Below are 19,817 nucleotides of genomic sequence, written 5' to 3'. Positions count from 1 at the left end.
AAAGTTTGAAGTGCAGGAACTCCTCATGACCCTGTGTGTGTGCCTGTGTGTATGTAATATACACACATATATGCTCCCCCAAAAGCAGCAGTAGATAATACAACACCCAATTTATTAGTATTAACGTGTCTAATCCTGTGCATAGTTACCTGGGAATAAGCTCCACTTAGCTCAGCTACTTGCTTCTGACCACATAGGTTCAATTTGCAAAATATATTGAGCTTTAACAAACAATATTCAGGCAGCATTTCATTTGAAATGCAAATGATTTTGCATTTAAACTACTAGAATGAAGTAGAAACCCCATTAAAGAAAAAAGGAGTGAAGTTCCCAGCTTCTGTTTAATTTCATCCTCCTCTAACTTCCTCCATGCCAAACCGGAAAGCCTTATTATCACCTCGTTTACTTGCCACAACAAGGGGGTTCTATCAGTTATACCTATGTCACTGTCCCTGCTCTGAAAAAAATCCCAGACCTGCTCTCCCCATGTATACGGTGTTAGTGTGACGTGTGAACCCAGTCGCTTTTGGTTGTTTAGGGGTTAAACAACCCAGAATACAACAACAAAGCATGGGTTAACTCTGGGTTGTTTAACCCTTAAGCCAAGCTTCCAGGCACTCCTCGCCACAAATCAATTGGGCTTCTCATGATTAATCTAGGAGTACCCCCAAACTACATACCTGTTCTTTATGAGGGAGTACAACCCTGCCTAGAACAGGCAAACACTCCAATTTCTGTACCTGGGAACCACCCACCCATAGAGTGGATGAATCCTGAATCTTGTCAGGATTCAGTCTCAGCTTAATTGTTGTGATAACTTGGTGGAAAGCATTAAAATAAAATTATCAAGCATAAAGAAAACGTTTTGCTGAAAGAGAATATGGCTTTGCAAAGAAAGTTCTCTCACTAATCTTTTAGGCTGTAATCCTATGCTTACTTACCTGGGAGTAAGCTTCATTAAATCAATAGGATTTACTTCTGAGTAGACATTTATAGGACTGCACTGTTAAAAGATCTTTTGAGAGTGTCCAAAAGCATTTGGATAGGGCTAATATGATACGTATAGCATACTTGGTCTTTCAAAACATCTTTGATGAAGTCCCTCACTAATGGCTCTTGAGCAAAATTAGCAGTTGTGGGATAAGAGGCTGAGTCTTCTAACAGATTAAATAACAGGAAGCAGAAAGTAGGAATAAATTGACAGTTCTCAAAATGGAGGAATGTTAAAAGTGGGGTCCCACAATGATCTGTATTAGGACCATTGTTCTTAACTAATTCATAAATGATCTGGAGTTAAGGGTGAGCAACACCAAATTATTCAGGGTGTTAAAAAAGAAAAGGGTGGGGGATTGTGAAGTGCTCCAATAGGATCTCTTCAAACTGGGTGAATGGCGAATAAAATGGCAAATGCTGTTCAATGTAAACTAAGTGTAACATGATGCACAGAAGGGCAAAGAAACACAAGTCCTAACTTCACACATACACTGATGGGATCTTGAGCCGGTAGTGACTTTCTGGGATGGATAGTTCAATAACATCAACCAAGGGAGCAGCAATTAGGAAAAATACTAATTCCATGCTAGGAATAATTAGGAAAAGGATAAAAAATAAAACTGTCACTATCATAATACCATTATACAAATGGTATGAAGTATAGTAAGACCAGACTTCAAACACTTCAGTTCTGGTTGCTGTATTTCAAAAAGGAGACTGTACATCCAGAAAAAGGGCAGGCAACCAAAATGATTGGAAACTGGAGCAACTTTGCTATGAGGAAAGGTTACAACATTTGGGGATTTTTATACTAGAAAAGCAATGCGTAATGCGGGTGGGGTAACATGATTAGCAATGCCTACTGGTCAAGATGGCTATGTGCTACCTCCAGGATCAGCAGAAGCATGCCACTGAATACTAGTTGCTGGGGCAGGGGGTACAGATTTACTGTCCTGCTTGCAAGGCTTCCCAGAGGCATCTGGTTGGCTGTGGGAAATACTGTGGAAACCAGGATGCTGGACTAGAAAGGGCAGCCTTTGGTCTGGCCAGCAGGGTTCTTACTACTCTCCTATGTGCGGCAGCTCCAGTAATCTGGTACTCCTCTCAGCACCATGCTGGGTAGGATGGTTGCAGCCACTGCCACGTCTTTCCCCCAGAATGCTTCTGGGCCTTGACTTACTATTGCCCTAGGACACTATGACATAGCCAGAGCCTAAGGCAGGGGCAGGCATCTTTGGGTCCGTGGCCACATTTTACACTTTCAAATGTGTCTGTAAGCACCATCAAAAATTGCTGTCAGGGTGGGTGGGCGCACTTTCTCCCGCCCCCCCTCCCTCCACTGCTCATTTCCTGCTCCTCTTCCTCCGCTACACATGAATCCCTTCCTCCTCACCACCGCTCATTATTTCCTCCTCCTCCCCCCTTGCTATTTCCTTCCTCCTCTGCTGCCACTCATGAACCCCTTCTTCTTCCACAGCCTCCTCTTCCCCCCCTCACTGTTTCCTAACTCCTCTCGCCTACTCATGACCTCCTTTGACTCCCTTTCCATCTCCTGCCACACTCCGCAGGAAAGCGATGGTGGCGGCAGTGCGCTTGCAGCAGCAACACTGACAGGACAGAGGAGAGGAAAGGTGAGGTGGCAGAGGGGAGGAAAGGCAGCCAGGTAGCGGCAGGGGGTGGTAATATTTGGTAATAATCCAAATATTACATATTTGGATGAAAGTATGTGTTTGATGTGTGCATCCATTCGCCAAGGATCTTGTATAACGTTTTGTTTGGCTAAGGCATTCTTGTATATGCCATGCTCATACTTCTGTGTAGTTTACTACTCTGAGTAGATGCATCACGAGTACTACAATAGCCTTGTGTCCATTTGTTGAGTTTCTAGAATGCAGTCCTTTACTGGCTTCCCAGGTATGCAAGTATACTTCAGTCTTTTTTTTCTCCCCTAGATTTGCATGCATGCTTACCTGTATCATATAGATGACTTTAGTAACGTCTTTTCCATTCTCTGTATCAGGTTCTAATATCCACGCACTGGGCAAAATCTCCCCTCTTACCATTTCTTTACAAGGACGAGGCATTGACTCTTCGTAGACAGATTGAATAGCTAGGATGCACACATTCCCCTGGGTAAAGAAAGCACCAAAGCAGTTACTGAGGAAAGTCCAATAGTAACAAATGTACCATTCTCCCTGCCCCCACCTCAGGGTGTTTTTCCAACCTTTATTCTGTTTCAGGGGTCAGCATAGGATCATATATAATGCACAGGTCAGCTGCTATTGTTAATGGAAATGAGAAGTGCTTGCCATGATTAATTTGTCTGATTTGAGCCACCGGAAATAGATTTGTGTCCAACCGTTTAAGTGTAAAATGGGATCTAAAAGTCTCATAACTGCAGTAATGTTATATGAGAAGTGCCCAACTTGCATTACTAAATTAGTTGGTTTATTTTTGTATGCTGTGCTGGCTGAGTACATATTGAGAACACTGAAATATTTACCTCTTTGGCTTCTACAGAGATGCAGCAGAAGTCTCTTGGTTGCTTTTGGTAACACAAAGAAACATCACTCACCACGTATACTGCAATTACATCCAAAGGGTAGACATTGTTATGACCATTTTTGCATTCATTCATGCTTATGACAAACTGGGCAAAAAGCAGCACAGCAATCGGAGGATTGAACAAAACGTTTCAGGGGTGATCTAGATCTGGTGAATTACGGCTGTGAAGTTGTGGGATGAGTTGCGGCAAAGCTGAAGCAGGTGCTGGGCCTTTGCACACCCACTGCTTTTCATCTGAAACTCTCTTCCTCTAGCGGCTTGGTCCCATAATGTAGCAACCGTGTGCTAAGAAGCCTTGGGGAAGGAGTTTTAGGAGATGAACTATGGGAGCGGTTTTAGGAGAAAAACCAGTGGCTGGAGGGAAATATTAAGCACTCCCACAGGCTGCTTCTCTGCAGTAAATCATAACTTCTCACATCACTTTGTAGCTGCTTGGCCCAGAGTTGTTTCATAAACCAAGGATTTTTAAAAAATGGAATCATGTACTTGCTAAAGTTGGTGACATGAAAGAGGGCCTTTTCCGGGAGCCCCTGCCAAAGGAAGCGAGGTGAGCAAAAAAGATGGCCTTTTCTGGTCTGGCACCCTGGCTGTGGAATAAGCTTCACAGAGAGGCTCGCCTGGCACCTACATCGTTCTCTTTCTGGTGTCGGGTGAAGACCGTTTTATTTTCCCAGGCACTTTAGTCTTTTAGTTCTATTTTAAATCTTGTTATTGTATTTTAAATCTCTGCATTGCTGCTGAGTTTTATTCTGGTTTTACTTTTATACTTTTAAATTTTATATTGTATTTCATGCTGTATTTTGTGTTTTTAACTGCTGTGAACCACCCAGAGCGCTTCGCCTATTGGAAGGTATAGAAATGGGAGGAAGGAAGGAAAGAAAATATAGTTCTTAACACAGAATCAGTTCTATGAAAGCAGCGGGGAAAATTCAGCTTGCCTGCTCTTTGTGAATGCACTTTGTCTCTTAAAACACATACTTATTAACCGTATGTCCCTACCTTGACTATAAGGAAGGCTGAGCGCCGAAGAACTGATGCTTTCAAACCGTGGTGCTGGAGAAGACTCTTACGAGTCCCCTGGACTGCAAGGAGGTCAAATTAGTCCATCCTAAAGGAAATCAACCCTGACTGCTCATTGGAAGGACAGATACTGAAGCTCAAGCTCAAATATTTTGGCTATCTGATGCGAAGAGAAAACTCCCTGGAAAAGACCCTGATGCTGGGAAAGATCGAAGGCAAAAGGAGAAGGGGACGGCAGAGGATGAGATGGCTAGATAGCATCACTGATGCAATGAATATGGACTTGAGCACACTCCGGGAGACAGCGGAGGACAGGAAGGCCTGGCGTGCTATGGTCCATGGAGTCACGAAGAGTCGGACACGACTGAATGACTGAACAACAACAACAACAACCCTACCTTGAATCTCCTGTCTACTTCCACTGATGACTAGATCACAGGACTCAGCAGGCTGTCCTGATTTCCTTCACTCACCTATTAAATGGTGTTGGGCAAGGGGTGCTATCCTATTCATAGCCAAGTGCATGAAATCCGGCAACCCTACCTATATAATGTAAAGGCTCTGTAAGGAGGTGGTTTTCTAAAACAAAAATTAAGTTGCACAGCTGGCAGGTCTGGAAAACAGCAGGAAGGCGGGAGAGGTCTTGTTTAACATGAACTGTGGAGCCTTGTTTAACATGAACTCTGTATTTGCTTCTGATTCCTTTCTTTCCTTTGCAGTTTAACCCCTTGTGAGGATTTTATTTTTAACTTGAATTGCTGCTCATGTAACAGTCCTAGATGGCTTTCAGATACATGCAAAGTACACGAAATACGATAGTTGTAGGGAAAATCATTCACCAAACCCTGCAGTTCAAGTTGTGGGGTGTGCCAGTTTCGGATGGGTAGCTTTTTATTGACATAGGTTCCCTGCTATAAGTTAATTTGGGTGTTCCAACAAATCTCCAATAAAGAAATAAGCAACATTAGAAACATAGCTTAATGACAGCTATGAACTAATTTTATTTATTTAAAGTATTTATACATCACATTTCTGCCCACCAGTGCCCTCAAGGCAATGTACAATTACATTTCTATTATGTAGTAAAAAAAATGTAAAATATACTTACCCAACTCAATATTACTGGTTATTTTCCTATGTACTTGAGCTGCGGTAATGGTTTTGTCATACAGATGTCTTTTACTAGGATCCTTCAGCATACATAATACAGTGGAAAGAGGCCTGTTGATCACTCCTGCTCCCAAGAACCCATGCTTAGTTGTAGATGATGAGAAGGCTTTATAATAAACTAGTACATCCTTCTCCACGCATTGGTACCTAATTGAGAAGGACAACATGAAAGTGGATTTTCATTAAGAATAAAATGAAAGCGTCCCTAAGTATACTTGAAGGAATATTTGGGAAAAACTTACTTCCAACCAGCTGTTGCCTGGCCATTGTAAAGGTTCTTCAAGTCATTTGAGCACACTGCCATAACCTTTAAAGCAATTAAAATTCAATGTTATACTCAAGGAAATTACAAAACCTTTACATTTAATTCAGCTTTTTTGTTTAAATTTAGTGGCTTGATAAGGGAATTTTTAATGTTCTCTTCAGAAGACCATACCGGTTAAACTATGGAATTCACTACCACAATATGTAATAATGACAACCAACTTGCATGGGGATTAGACAAATTCATAGATGATAAAGGTATCAGTGCTACTAGTCATGATGGCTAAATATTGCCTCCTGTATCAGAGAAAGTATGCCTCTTTATGCAAGTTGCTGGGGAACGGAATGGGAGGGTGCTATTGCATTCATGTCCCGCTTGTGGGCTTCCCATAGCCTTTTGTTGGCCACTGGGAGAACAGTATGGTGGACTAGATAGGTCTTTGGTCTGATCCAGCACAGCTGTTCTTATGCTACAAAGACTGGGGTTGGGCCTCATTTTTGCTAGTTTTTGAATGACTTGCATAGCAAAGACATCATCTTCCACCATAAAGTTACCTAAGCAGCATAAATTGCTGCTGCCCTGAGATCACAGCTCATACTCCTTTAGTGTCATAATAAGAAAGCTGTCCACCACTCTTTGGATAATAAGTGGGGAGCAGGTCAAAATCATGTTGGATACAGGTTCAGATATATGTCATATATACAGTAGGAACAGCAGTTTGAATACTCTTTCTATACCACACCCTGTCCTGGGAATAGGGCGTTCATATTATGTTGAAGTTTAAACAAAGCAAAATACCACTCTTGTACAGATATATGAAGTACTATTGTAAACAATACTCATTTCAGATTAAAAATGGCCAGTTGCACCTCCACATTTTAGGTCTCAGTTTTATTTGGCAGGAACAAAGGACAATTATACAGATAAGAGATATCCATTTTGTTCTCTTTGAGAATTCTTTGTTCTCCCCTCCCACTGAAACAATATTTCACATACAGTTTGGCACCCTGGAATTTTCCTGCAGATCTTAAGCAGTGAGCATTGTATTCAACCAGCTTCCTTAAGGCCACTTCACAGTTGACAATAAAAGCTCCAGATGTACACAGCCATGTGGAAGTCATGCCAGTGCCTATTTTATCACCATTATGTGCATATGGAAGCTGCACACTCAGCAACTTTCATACACACATGATCATGACAAAGAAACATCTGTGCTTATACAGAGGTTGCCACCATGCAGGAAAAGGTAGTACGTGATGTGGGCCTTAGTGAATAGGTAAATGGAAGGTTAAGTTGCAAATGTATAGAACTGCTCTGCTGCCGACATAGTCAGGGCCAGAAATATTGGAACAAGGAAAACTGGGCAGTTGGCCTCTGTACACCACCACATTGAAGTTGAAAGGAAACACACCCAGATAGGAGCGAAGTCAGGACTTTCAGCTGTAATTCAAGGGGTTTGACAAAAGTGGGGCACCAACCAATCTGGAAGTACAGCCAATGGCATACACACACACCCATCGTTGATGGCTCATAAAGAGTGGAACAAACCAACAGCATTTCAAACTTAAGGATTGCCTTTAATACCTGTATGAAAATCCTTTGCAGTCAATGACTGCCTGAAGTCTGGAACCCATGGACATGACCAAATGCTGAGTCTCCTCCCTCGAGATGCTTTGCCAGGCCTTTACTGCAGCTGCCTTCAGCTGCTCCTTTTTTGTGGGTCTTTCTGCCTTCAGTCTTGTCTTCAGTAAGTGAAAAGCATGCTCTATTGGGTTGAGATCAGGTGACTGACTTGGCCACTGAAGAACATCCCACTTCTTTTGCCTTCAGAAACTCTTGGGTAGCTTATTCTGTATGTTTTGGGTCATGATCCATCTGCAATATGAAGCAGTGTCCTATCAGTATGGCAGCATTCGGCTGAATCTGAGCAGAAAGTATAGGCCTATACGCTTCAGAATTCATCCTGCTGCTTTCATCAGCAGTCAGGTCATCAATAAACACCAGTGACCTGGTTCCATTGGCAGCCATACATGCCCATGCCATCACACTGCCTCCACCATGTTTGACAGATGATGTGGTATGCTTGGGATCATGAGCTGTTCCTTTCCTTCTCCATACTTTCCCCATCATTCTGGTGCAAGTTAATCTTGGTTTCATCAGTCCAAAGAATCTTATTCCAGAACTGGGCAGGCTTTTTTAGGTGTTTGCTGGCAAAGGCTAATCTGGCCTGTCTGTTCTTGAGCGTTACCAGTGGTTTGCACCTTGTTGTGAAGCCTCTGTATTTACGTTCATAAAGCTGTCTCTTGACTGTAGATGTTGACAATGACATGCCTACCTCCTCAAGAGCGTTCTTGACCTGGCTAGATGTTGTGAAAGGATTCCTCTTCACCCTGAGAGAATTCTGCGGTCATCCACTTTAGTTGTCTTCCGTGGTCTTCCAGGCCTTTTGCTGTTGCTGAGCTTGCCAGTTAATTCCTTCTTTTTCACTATGTTCCAAACTGTTGTGTTAGCCATTCCCAATGCTTTTGCTATCTCTCTGATGGGTTTATTTTGTTTCTTCAGCCTAATGATGGCCTCCTTCACTTGCATGGACACCTCTTTGGACCTCATGTTGGGAATTCCAGTGAACAGCTACCAAATGCAAATGTCACACTCAGAACCACCTCCAGGCCTTTTCTCTGCTTGATTGGTCATGGGGTACCCAGGAAACAGGCCACACCTGGCCATGCAGGTGCTTGTCAGTCATTCGTTCCATTACTTATAAGCCACCAACGATGGGGGTGTGTATGCCACTGGCTGTCCTTCCTGAATGGGTAGTGTCCCACTTTTGTCAAACCCCTTGCATTACAGCTGAAAGTCCTGACTTCGCTCCCATCTGGGTGTGTTTGCTTTCAACTTCAGTGTGGTGGTGTACAGAGGCCAACTGCCAAAACAGTTATCCTTGTTCCAATATTTCTGGCCCTGACTGTATAAAGCAGAACAACCATCACACTTATCTACTCACCTCTGCAGTAGCATTAGCCAAGACGTGCTGGGACAGATCCTCATATCTTTTCATTGGAGAGGCTGGAAAGCTGCTAGGTGAAACAATTAGGCTATGAAAGTATCTATGGCTGGAAGCAAATGGTGAAAGGCTATTGCTCCTCTCCAAAGATGAAGAGGTCATAGGAAAAGTCTCTGAAACAGATGAGACAAATAAGGAGTCTATACCACCCCATGACTTGAGTTCTGGATTTTAATTGGATTATTCTTTTGCACATTCATGATGAGCTTTAGCTGAATCAGATTAATAGCTCACTTAACACATTATCCTGCCACCAATATAGCCTGAGTCACATAGAAATGCTAATGAAGTTCAAAAGCAACAGGCTCAGAATTCAAATATTCCCAACGCTAATGTCATGATGTATTCTGAGGAGGAGAGCACCCTTACCCTGAAATTCCTCTTCTGCTCTTAATTTGAATGAGACTATTGAGTTCATGCATGGTCTGCATTCATCATACTGGACATGCAAAGCTAGGAGTCAATGTTCACACTATGTCCGAAATGAATTACTATAACTCCTTCCTCTCAATAAAGTGTGGATGACTAGAGCTTTTAAAAATTGGAATGTAATGTTATCAAAGAAGCACCTTAGCTCCAGAGTAATCAATGGGGCTGGGAATTTACAAGGTTAAAAAACGGGATGCACTCACACACGCACAGTGCAATCTTGATGGGGAAATGGTATTGGTTGGGTGGCTAACTGGATCCTACCTGAGCTAAAGAAGAGTTCTGCAACAGGTCAGAATTGGGCCAAAGCCAAGCATCTCTCAGTCCAATAGGTCTCTTGTGTTTTTCTCATGGTTGGTTGGTGGCAAGGACGGAAGCCTCATTGCTTGAGAATTTTGGGCTGAATCTTTGCCCATAGCTGTCTAGGCAATATGCAGCCTTATCCTGCACCCACACCGCATTTCTCAAGTGACATGGGAGTGCATGTGCATCCTTGAAAGAAATGCATGCGCAAAGAATAATTTCATAATTATGAAATAACGAGCCAATTAAAAAAGACTCAAAGAAGGTGGAGGAAGGAGTATTCGCCGATGATGCTCATAACTGAACTTTGCTGGGGAGAGTTAGCTCATCACTAGTGGCATGTATTGACAGGGAAGTCTACAATTACAAAGGTCTATAGCAGTGCATTCTCTATTCCAGTCCAGACACAATATTGATCAGATGTCATCTCACTATCTTGATTTGATACTGATACTATTATCCTTCATGGAAGTTTACAATGTGTCACCATCAGCTTTTCTGTAATATTTGAAGGAGAGATGAGAGCGTTCAAGTATACCAGAAATACATTTTTCTCATCTAACAGAAGATGTGGTTGATGTCCTGTGAAAAAATGGGGATCCATATTTTCCTGGAAATAAGGGAACAGCCTTTATTTCACTATGGTCCAACAGTAATTCATGCTGACCACTGCTTTCTTAATCAAATTGCTAATGCATGAAATACATTTTTAACTCCATGGATATTTTGCTTTTCTTTGTTATTTTAAACAGATGATCCATCCTGCACATATCTGATGTGGAACTTAATATAAACAGATTTATTCAACCCTCACCACTAGTAGAACCCTTTAGCAATTGCTCGAAAATATAAAGCTGATGATTTCTGACAGCTGAGCGGCCTCTTGCATTTTCTCTTGAGTGTGCTACATCTTCAGGAGAAGTCTGGTACATGGAAAAAAAGGGATGTGTATATCATATGCAAATAGCAATAACCACATTCACAACTAATGGCTTTTCATTATCAGACAGTCCCCTTTCTTTTTCTCCTGTTATGCTTTGCAACATAATATTTTATTTTCAACTTCTAAAGCATCCACATGTTCTCTTTTCCTGTATCAAATAGGATATATATCAAATCATACTGTATATCTTTATGTCCCAAATGAACATATAGTTGTAACACATTTGAGATTATGAGGCATGCTGGTCATGCTCTTAGGCTACTAAGGGCGCAATCCTATGGGGATGGCTGTAAGCCTCTGAAATCGGAGGCTTACGGCCATATTTATTTATTTATAAGTATTTTTTAAAATTCTTGGCCTCCTTTCAGGGCAGAAGCTCTGCCAAGGCAGCTCACAGCAATAAAATACATAAAAGCAAGGAGCAATCCTATCCGGATAGGCGGCCACCTCCGAACTCGGAGGCGACCACCTATCCAAAGCAGGGCAGGAGAAGCACGGAGGGGATCGTTCCCTCTGTGCTTCTCCTGCCCTGCTTTTTCTGCTAGAAAGCCAATTGCGGCCGTTGAGCTGCGGGAGGACGGAGTGGGGAAGGAGGCTCCTGTACGACACATAGTATGTGTTGTACAGGCAGCTACACTCTCCCCACCCCAGAACACCCCTAGCCCTGCCCCTTTCCAGCCCCTCCACGCTCCTCTTGTGAGCGCAGAGGACAGGGCTGGAAGTGTGGGGAGGTCGGCTCTCCGATAACAGCATATCCTATGGCCATCTAGCCACTGTCTAGCGGCCATAGGACCGCTCCCTTAAAATATTAAAAGTGATAAAAACATAATAAAATACCAATAAAAGCCAACAATAAAACCAGCAACAGCAGTAACAGCAATAGCAGCAGTCATATCAAAAGAAGGCCACGGTAAAATAATATGTTTTCCCTTCTTAAAAGCCTCCAATGACAGAGCATGGCAGACTTCCGATGGCAACTTGTTCCAAACTTGGGACCATCGCAGAGAAGGCCCTCTCACGTGTGGTCACCCACCTAACTGCTCTCACGGGTGGGAAATGAGAAGGACCTCTCTTTCTGATCTTAAAAGTGCAGGTAGGCTGATATGGGTGAAGGCAGTCCTCCAAGTAACTTGGTCTCAAACCGTTTAAGGCTTTGAAGGTCAAAACCAGCACTTTAAATTGGGCTCAGAAACATACTGGTAACCAGTGCAGCTGGTGCAGTATAGGCATTATGTGATCAAATTGCCTTGCACCCACTAATACTTGGACAGCTGCATTCTGCACCAGCTGAAGTTTCTGAACTGTCTTCAAAGACAGCCCCATGTACAGTGCATTACAGTGGTCCAGCCTGGATGTGACTAGTGTGTGGATAACTGCGGCAAGACCCATCCTCTCCAGATAGGGCCACAGCTGGAGTACCAGCCTAAGCTGATAAAATGCACTCCTGGACACCCCAGCCAAGTGGGCTTCCCCAGTTAGCTCAGAGTCCAGGAGGACTCCCAGACCGCACATTTGGTTTTTTAGGGGGAGTGCAACCCCATCTAAGGCCAGTTGTAAACCGCCATCCGAAGTAGTTGGTTTTGCAACCCACAGTACCTCCGTCTTGTCTGGATAAGTTTCAGCTTGTTCACCCTCATCCATCCCAAAACAGCCTCCAGACACTGGTTCAAGAGTTCCACAGTCTCCCTGGGATGTGCAGATGGAAACGAGATGTAGAGCTGAGCATCATCCACATACTGATGATATTTCAGCCCAAACCTCCTGATGACTTCCCCCAGCGGTTTCATGTAGATGTTAAAAAGCATGGGGGCCAAGACAGAACCTTGCAGCGCCCCACAGGCTAACAGCCACGGGGTGGAACAGAAGTCCTTCAGCACCACTTTCCAAGAGCGCTCCTCTAGAAAGGACCAGAACCACTTTAAAACTGGGCCTCCCAAGCCCAATCCAGATGAATGATCCAGAAGGATACCATGCTCGATGGTATTGAAAGCCACTGAGAGGTCCAGAAGATCCAACAGGGTTGTACTCCCCCTAGCCATTCCCTGGCGTAAGTCATCAGCCAGGGCGACCAAGGCTGTATCCATCTAACAGCCATCTAATGCAGAGTGGGAGGAGTGGCAGAGGCGATCTTCACCTCCATGCTCCTCCTGCTCTGTGTTACTCAGGCCCCTTTTGGGTTTGAAGTGCTGGGAATAGAGGGCTTATAAGGAAGCCATGGAATCGAATAGGAGTTAAACTCTGGTTAATCAGCAGGCCTGTCTTTCCTTGAGGGCAGAAAATTTTGCTGCCTGGAGTCTGCAATGAGGCAGTCATGCTGACAAAGCAATGGTCAACTTGCGGAACAATGGACCACTATGCGAAGAACTTGCAATGTTTGTTACTCCTCAGAGCCAGCAGCTCCATGAGTCCGGAATGCTCCTGTATACCCTAATAAGGCCTAAAGTAACTTCAGCTGCTTAAAATGATGAAAAACACTGCTTTTGCAAGTTTCTGCCCAGCCAATATGTCGTTCACCAGTCCAGAACCTAATTTCTAGTTGATGACTGAAAAGAAGAAAAAGGCCAATCGGAATTAGGGGAGTCAGTTAATCAAAAGAGATTGAGCCCCAGGAGGAAGACTTTTGTGTTCAGTTCTTTTCTGTTGTTTTCCCCATTTTGCATAGCTTTAAGTTTTGCTAAGAGATTTTTGCTAGTTTGGGGGCCTTTTAGGCCACAGTTTGCATGTTTGCCTTTTTGAGAGAACAAGATGACCATGCCTCTTCTTCAATTTTTAAGGCTGCAGCTAGGCATTGTTTCTGAACTAGCTTTTAGGGGCTAGATGCCTAGATCCTAAGCAGCTTGATCCAGTTTTTCTTCACTATTTTACTTCACTCACTAGCGAGGTTCAGACTTCACCACCTTTTTCCATTTTAAAACATTCTCTCTACTTCCTACCTGGATTAATTTTTCCTAACTAGACTTTGCTGAGTTCTACACCTTGGACTCTGGGAGAGGTCTCTTTCAACCTTTCTCTGAGTCTACAAAAGCCTGTTCTTCAGATCTCTGCTTGGGATAGGTAGCTATACCTTTCTTTTAAACCACCCCCCATTCTTTTCCTTCCTTCCTTTTCTCTAAATGTTTGGACCATACTACCATATAGTTGAAAGCTTCAAACAATGCATTTAACTAGATTGGACAGGTGGAAGCAGAGCCAAGTAAGAATTCAACTTTTGCTAGTTGGGCCTACTACTATCCTAACATGGTTTTGTAACAGGGCTTAGCAAGAGTTAAACTGTAGTGTATTTTGCATAGTGTTATCTTTATATGTAACCTGTGCGGTTCATGAGTACAAATGCATTTTCTTTGTAATCACTGCATGTTTCACATTCCACTTACGTTATGTGATGTTACTTTGCATTTACTTTCTTTTATAAACCGTTCATATTTTAGGACTTCCTGTGTGGCATGTTATATTTGTTTAACAAGTTGAAAGAGTATTCACTGTTTGTATGCTTCAGTTTTAAAATACATTTTCAAACATATTGAACTTCTAAACAGCCCTAAGTCAGCTCCAGTTACACTCTCGCACCCATTGGGGCAACATCAGAACCTCATTTTCATTCTGCATTTCAGCTAGACAGACTTTTTCGCCTGTCTAGTTGAGGCGTCAGGGAGTGGGGAGAGAAGGAGACTGGGGAGGCAGGAGGATTCCTGGTAAGCTGGCCACCCCAGTCCCCTCCCTGCCCATGGGAATGCCCCCTCTACCTTCCCTCCGAGGTTGCAAAATCAACCTTGGAGAGGCAGCCACAGCAGTTCTCTCTGTGCTGATTCTGACCTCTGATCCAGGAATCTGAACTGTTCTTTGTGTCCCCAGACTCTGTCTAAATGCCATAGAATTTCTCTCTAAATGTCATATTCCAAGCCTATTTGGATTTTTAGAGTCAGCACTTTTACAGTTAAAAGTAAATCTGCACAAACATTGTTTCTATTGAAATACAGCTGCCCCTGTATGCATCTATATTTCTGAAAGTAAATTAAAACCCCTTATTTAGCATATTTCTTCACTGGTACACATTTCAGTCTTGAAAAGTTGAGAGTTATTGCTAAGCATCAGATTTTACCATATAAAAGCTTTCCATTATTACACTTCTCTGACATATCAGAAAGTTTTTTACCTGGCCTTCCTGTTTGCCAAGTATACTAGTAGCAGAAGTAGCTGTATGACTACTGTTGTATCCTGATGTTGGTCCTGAAGATAGACTGAGGGTGGATTCTGTGCATAAAGAGCTTGTGCTTACAATAGTCTTCAGCTTAGTTTCTTCCTGTAATGAATGATAGAAAATTAGACCATTTTAGAGCTTATTCAAACACCCACTTTAAGATGGGCATTTATTTTCAAGGTTTTGTTTCACTTTAATTTCTATTACTTCACTTTGTCAGCTTGCAATTGTTGTGCAGATGTTGAACTGGGTGGTTGTATTGTCTCCACTGTTGTTGTGGAATTCCCTCTTAAAATGGCTTGCCTAGGAGTTACAGACTGCATGGAAACCCAGCTGACAACTTATAAGAAATTTAAGTGTATGTACAGACTTACCTACCTATTGGAATCCTCCTGCTTTTTCTCCTCTGAGACATATAAATGACTCCAAATATAGTGTATAGAGATACAATGTATGTATCTTTGTGTGCAAAGCATGCAGTGACTCACTCCAAATCCCCGGAATATATGGGCCCCAGGGATTTTGCTAATAAATGCCCAATGATGCAGCTCAGCACCTCCTGACATATCTTGGGGAGCAATTCCAAGAGTGGATGGATGGATGGATTGTAATAGTTTTATGTCTTACCTTCATTCCATGGAACTCAACATGGAATACATGGGGTTTCCAAAAAGTCTCTCATCCAAGTACTGACCAGTCCCAGACCTGCTTAGTTTCAGCAAGGTTGTTATACCATGTGCCTTAAGACCATGCCCAAGTCATGAGATTCAGCCCTAAATTAATACAACTAGCAAACTACCTGCAATAGTTTAAAACTTGCCTTCTGTAGTTGAGAGAGTATTTGCTCTCGAATACGCCTTTTTTCTTGCTCAGCCCTTTCCCGAAGCTTGTCCCTGGCTCGTGCAATTTCAGTTTTGGTCTCCTCTCGTGCCCTCTGATAATCTCGAAGCAGCAGCTCAATTTCTGAAGGATGGTGGATCCTCATTTTTGGTTCTTGAACTCTAAAAAAAAAAAATGAGCACATCATTATGATATTCTGTCTTTTAAGAATGCTAATATAGTGAGAACTGCTTTCTGGAACTTACAAAGTACTAAGAATGCAATCTCCAAAGCTTTTCTCTTTCCCCTTGCTCAAGAAACAGTGATTGTTAGTTTGAAGCTTTTTTTAATGTTTGGTCTGGTAAAACATGCATGCCATAAACGCTAATGATGACCTTTTTAAATACATTAATTTATTACAACTAGATAAGGACTGTGTCCATACCAGTATTTATCATATTTAATTTAGTTATACTTTCTGTGTTTTGCTATGCCAAATGTTCTTTTTGTTTCTCTTCCATTCTGTTGCTCCCCATAATTGCATACTTAAGGTGAATATTTTTTTAAATGAAGCTAAAGTAACACTAAATTAGCTCAAATAATTCCCAGTAAATTACATGCAGTATGAACTGTGAAAAGGGATCATAAGGTGCCGGAGTAGTGCTTTGATTTGAAATATACTGGAAGAATAAATAAACTAGGTAACTAGGGTAAATTAGAGCAACAGCTAAACATTTGGAGGGAAAATGCTTTAACAATGAATAAGAGAAGGGAGCCAAGGGGGATAGGACGAGGGATAGCATGAGACCTCCATCCATATTAGAAATGCTAGCAAAGCTTTCTAAGCTCAAGCCCAGATATGAGCTTTCACAGTGTTAGCTACAGGTTTTGAAGTTCCTTGGGCAAGATGCCCTATATGGATGCATCTCCTTTCTGCTGGTGCTGTTGCACATTTGCTTGCCCTCTTCCCTTGGGCTCAATCACAACGAGGCTGCTTCTCCTTGTCTTTTCTGCTGTCAGTTGCTCTCTTGCTTAAAAGGGATGGGTGAACACGGATTGACAGCAAGGCCAAGGGGTTCTAGGAGTTAGGCTCCCTGCTGGGGTGTGAGCTTTGACAAGTGCCCAAAAATGCCAGCCCCTGATGCGTCAGTAGGTTGTAATGTTCACCCCAAAGGAGATGCAAGCATTCTTCTCTGGTTCAGAGTAAAAGCTGACTTGGAGCAGAATTCCCAGTCATTGGGGGGGGGGGGCAGGGGAGGCAGAGGGGAAGCCAGCTTCCCATCATCCAGAAGAGACCCTGCATGGAGTTTCATGGATTCAATGTGTTTCTGTTCCCCTATGTAATCTAATAGAGTTAGGGTCATCAAATGCTGGATGACAGGCATTTTTAAATTCCCCTATGCAATCCAATCAACATTGTGTTATTAGACTGCACAGAAGGGGAGACACCCTGGTAGGGGGCCAAATTCACATTTGCTCAAAAATAAACTAACCTATGTCTTGGGTTTGGAGTGATATACAGTCTAAAAAAAAATCATAGAAATTTATCATAAAACCAAGAAACAGACCAACAACCATACTATACAATCGTATTTGAGAGCAGCATTAAATTTAAAATGGAAGAGCAACATACAACATTATGGAGCATTAAAAGCTTGATGGAACAGCATAGTCTTTACTGCTCATCTAAAGCAAAATAAAGGAGCTAAACTTCTTACAGTTTTTTTCTGTTCCCCTATATACTCTCTTGGGAGGGATTCCACAATCAGGGTCCTGCTACCAAAATGGTTCTGCCTTGAGTATCTGCCAACCTAGCCCCTCTAGGTGGTAGGAGAGCTTCCTATTATTATTGTAAATTGTGGTCAGAGTCATGTGACAGGTTTATTTCATAGCAAAGCCAGATTATTTTCAAGCCAATCCAACACAAACCATGGGGAGCACACTCATCACTAATCCAGACCAATTCTAGGAAAGCTTATACCTCCTTAATTAGAGATAACCTCAAGAGATGTGTGACAGCTCATGGGATGCAATGTGGACGACACCTTTTTCATATCCACAAATCAGTAAAAGATCATGTGAAAAATTCAGGTTGGCCACATCCTATGAAATCAAGCAAGATAGAAAACTACATAACATTAAAAAAAATCACTCTACACCTAAGACCTCCTTTCTTGAGACCTGATTATGTTTTGATGGTTGAGAAGGGAGATTAAATGCCTCGAAACAGGTCCTAACCTTTTGACTTGTCTAGAACGAAAACTGTTCCCTTATCTGCTTAAATTTATCAGTGCTGCGGTATTATTTATCTTTATATACCACTTACCATATCTAAAAATATCTCTAGGTAGCTTTCTACAAGCTAGGCTTCAGCAGTATGCAAACCGAGAACTACCGGAAGTACAAGCTGGGTTTCGAAGAGGCAGAGGAACTAGAGATCAAATCGCCAACATTCGCTGCATCATGGAGAAAGCAAGAGAATTCCAGAAAAACGTCTATTTCTGCTTCATTGACTACGCTAAAGCCTTTGATTGTGTGGATCACAACAAACTGTGGCAAACTCTTAAAGTGATGGGAGTACCAGACCACCTTACCTGTCTCCTGAGAAACCTGTACGAGGGTCAAGAAGCAACAGTCAGAACCAGACATGGAACAACCGAGTGGTTCAAAATTGGGAAAGGAGTACGACAAGGCTGCATATTGTCACCCTGCTTATTTAACTTATATGCAGAGTACATCATGAGAAATGCTGGGTTGGATGAATCAGAGGTTGGAATTAAGATTGCCGGGAGAATTATCAACAACCTCCGATATGCAGACGATACCACCCTAATGGCAGAAAGCGAAGAGGATCTCAAGAGCCTCTTGTTGAGGGTGAAAGAGGAGAGTGCAAAAGCTGGTTTGAAACTCAACATTAAAAAAACTAAGATCATGGCATCTGGCCCCATCACTTCCTGGCATATAGAAGGGGACGAAATGGAAGAAGTGACAGATTTTACTTTCTTGGGCTCCAAGATCACAGCAGACGGTGACTGTAGCCATGAAATTAAAAGATGCTTGCTCCTTGGGAGGAAAGCTATGGCAAACCTAGACAGCATAGTAAGAAGCAGAGACATCACCTTGCCGACAAAGGTCCGTCTCATCAAAGCTATGGTTTTCCCAGTAGTAATGTATGGCTGTGAGAGCTGGACTATAAGGAAGGCTGAGCGCCGAAGAACTGATGCTTTCGAACTGTGGTGCTGGAGAAGACTCTTACGAGTCCCCTGGACTGCAAGGAGGTCAAATCAGTCAATCCTAAAGGAAATCAACCCTGAGTGCTCACTGGAAGGACAGATACTGAAGCTGAAGCTGAAATATTTTGGCCACCTAATGCGAAGAGAAAACTCTCTGGAAAAGACCCTGATGCTGGGAAAGACTGAAGGCAAAAAGAGAAGGGGACGGCAGAGGATGAGATGGCTAGATAGCATCACCAATGCAATGAATATGAACTTGAGCACGCTCCGGGAGAGAGCGCAGGACAGGAAGGCCTGGCGTGCTATGGTCCATGGGGTCACGAAGAGTCGGACACGACTGAACGACTGAACAACAACAAAGTATATAAAATGAGTGTTCAAAACCAGTAAAGTCAAAGTATTCCCAAATGGCTCTGGCGATCCCTACCTTGTATTTTCCACCACATCTCGTCTCAGTCGTTGTAGGTATTCCCGGCGTCGGCTGGGAAGATCCAGATCTCTCTGCCTTGTATCCAGTGTCGGGAAAAGACTAAGATGCTTTTGTGGACTGAGACTACGGCTCCTTCTGAAACACTGAAGTCTCTCCTCCCTCTGCTTTCTCAATATTTCAATTGACTTCCTGTGCCTATTGTGAGGATGGAGGGGAAAAGAGGTTATTACTTCATACAAAAAATAGTGTAATTTAAGCTTGTAATGACTGGAGCTCAAGGAAGATGGAAGAAATTTTATATCCTAGAGATAAAATCCTGTTTTCAATCATGTAGCCTGATCTTAAAAATCTTTATTTGGAAGTTAAATCCCACTGTATCTAATAG

General features: G+C 42.6%; 1 protein-coding gene across 1 annotated transcript in view; it reads right to left on the bottom strand.

The window, feature by feature from the left end:
- Nucleotides 1–19,817, bottom strand: part of STARD9 (StAR related lipid transfer domain containing 9) — a 173,519-nt gene that overhangs the window by 1,585 nt on the left and 152,117 nt on the right. The window contains exons 24-32 of the mRNA XM_084846678.1: nt 19,430–19,627; nt 15,771–15,951; nt 14,906–15,052; nt 10,624–10,732; nt 9,018–9,190; nt 5,991–6,055; nt 5,687–5,895; nt 3,497–3,576; nt 2,964–3,122 (exon numbers count right to left, since the gene is read on the bottom strand). Coding sequence (XP_084702804.1) covers nt 2,964–3,122; nt 3,497–3,576; nt 5,687–5,895; nt 5,991–6,055; nt 9,018–9,190; nt 10,624–10,732; nt 14,906–15,052; nt 15,771–15,951; nt 19,430–19,627 — 1,321 coding nt within the window. The remainder of the gene's footprint in view (nt 1–2,963; nt 3,123–3,496; nt 3,577–5,686; nt 5,896–5,990; nt 6,056–9,017; nt 9,191–10,623; nt 10,733–14,905; nt 15,053–15,770; nt 15,952–19,429; nt 19,628–19,817) is intronic.

This window comes from Heloderma suspectum, chromosome 1, assembly GCF_057233095.1.
Source record: "Heloderma suspectum isolate Gila_16-S chromosome 1, 16-S_ref, whole genome shotgun sequence".
Lineage (NCBI taxonomy): Eukaryota > Metazoa > Chordata > Lepidosauria > Squamata > Helodermatidae > Heloderma > Heloderma suspectum.
The sequence above is the reverse complement of the archived record's forward strand: the minus strand, read 5'-3'. Positions and strand labels throughout refer to the sequence as shown.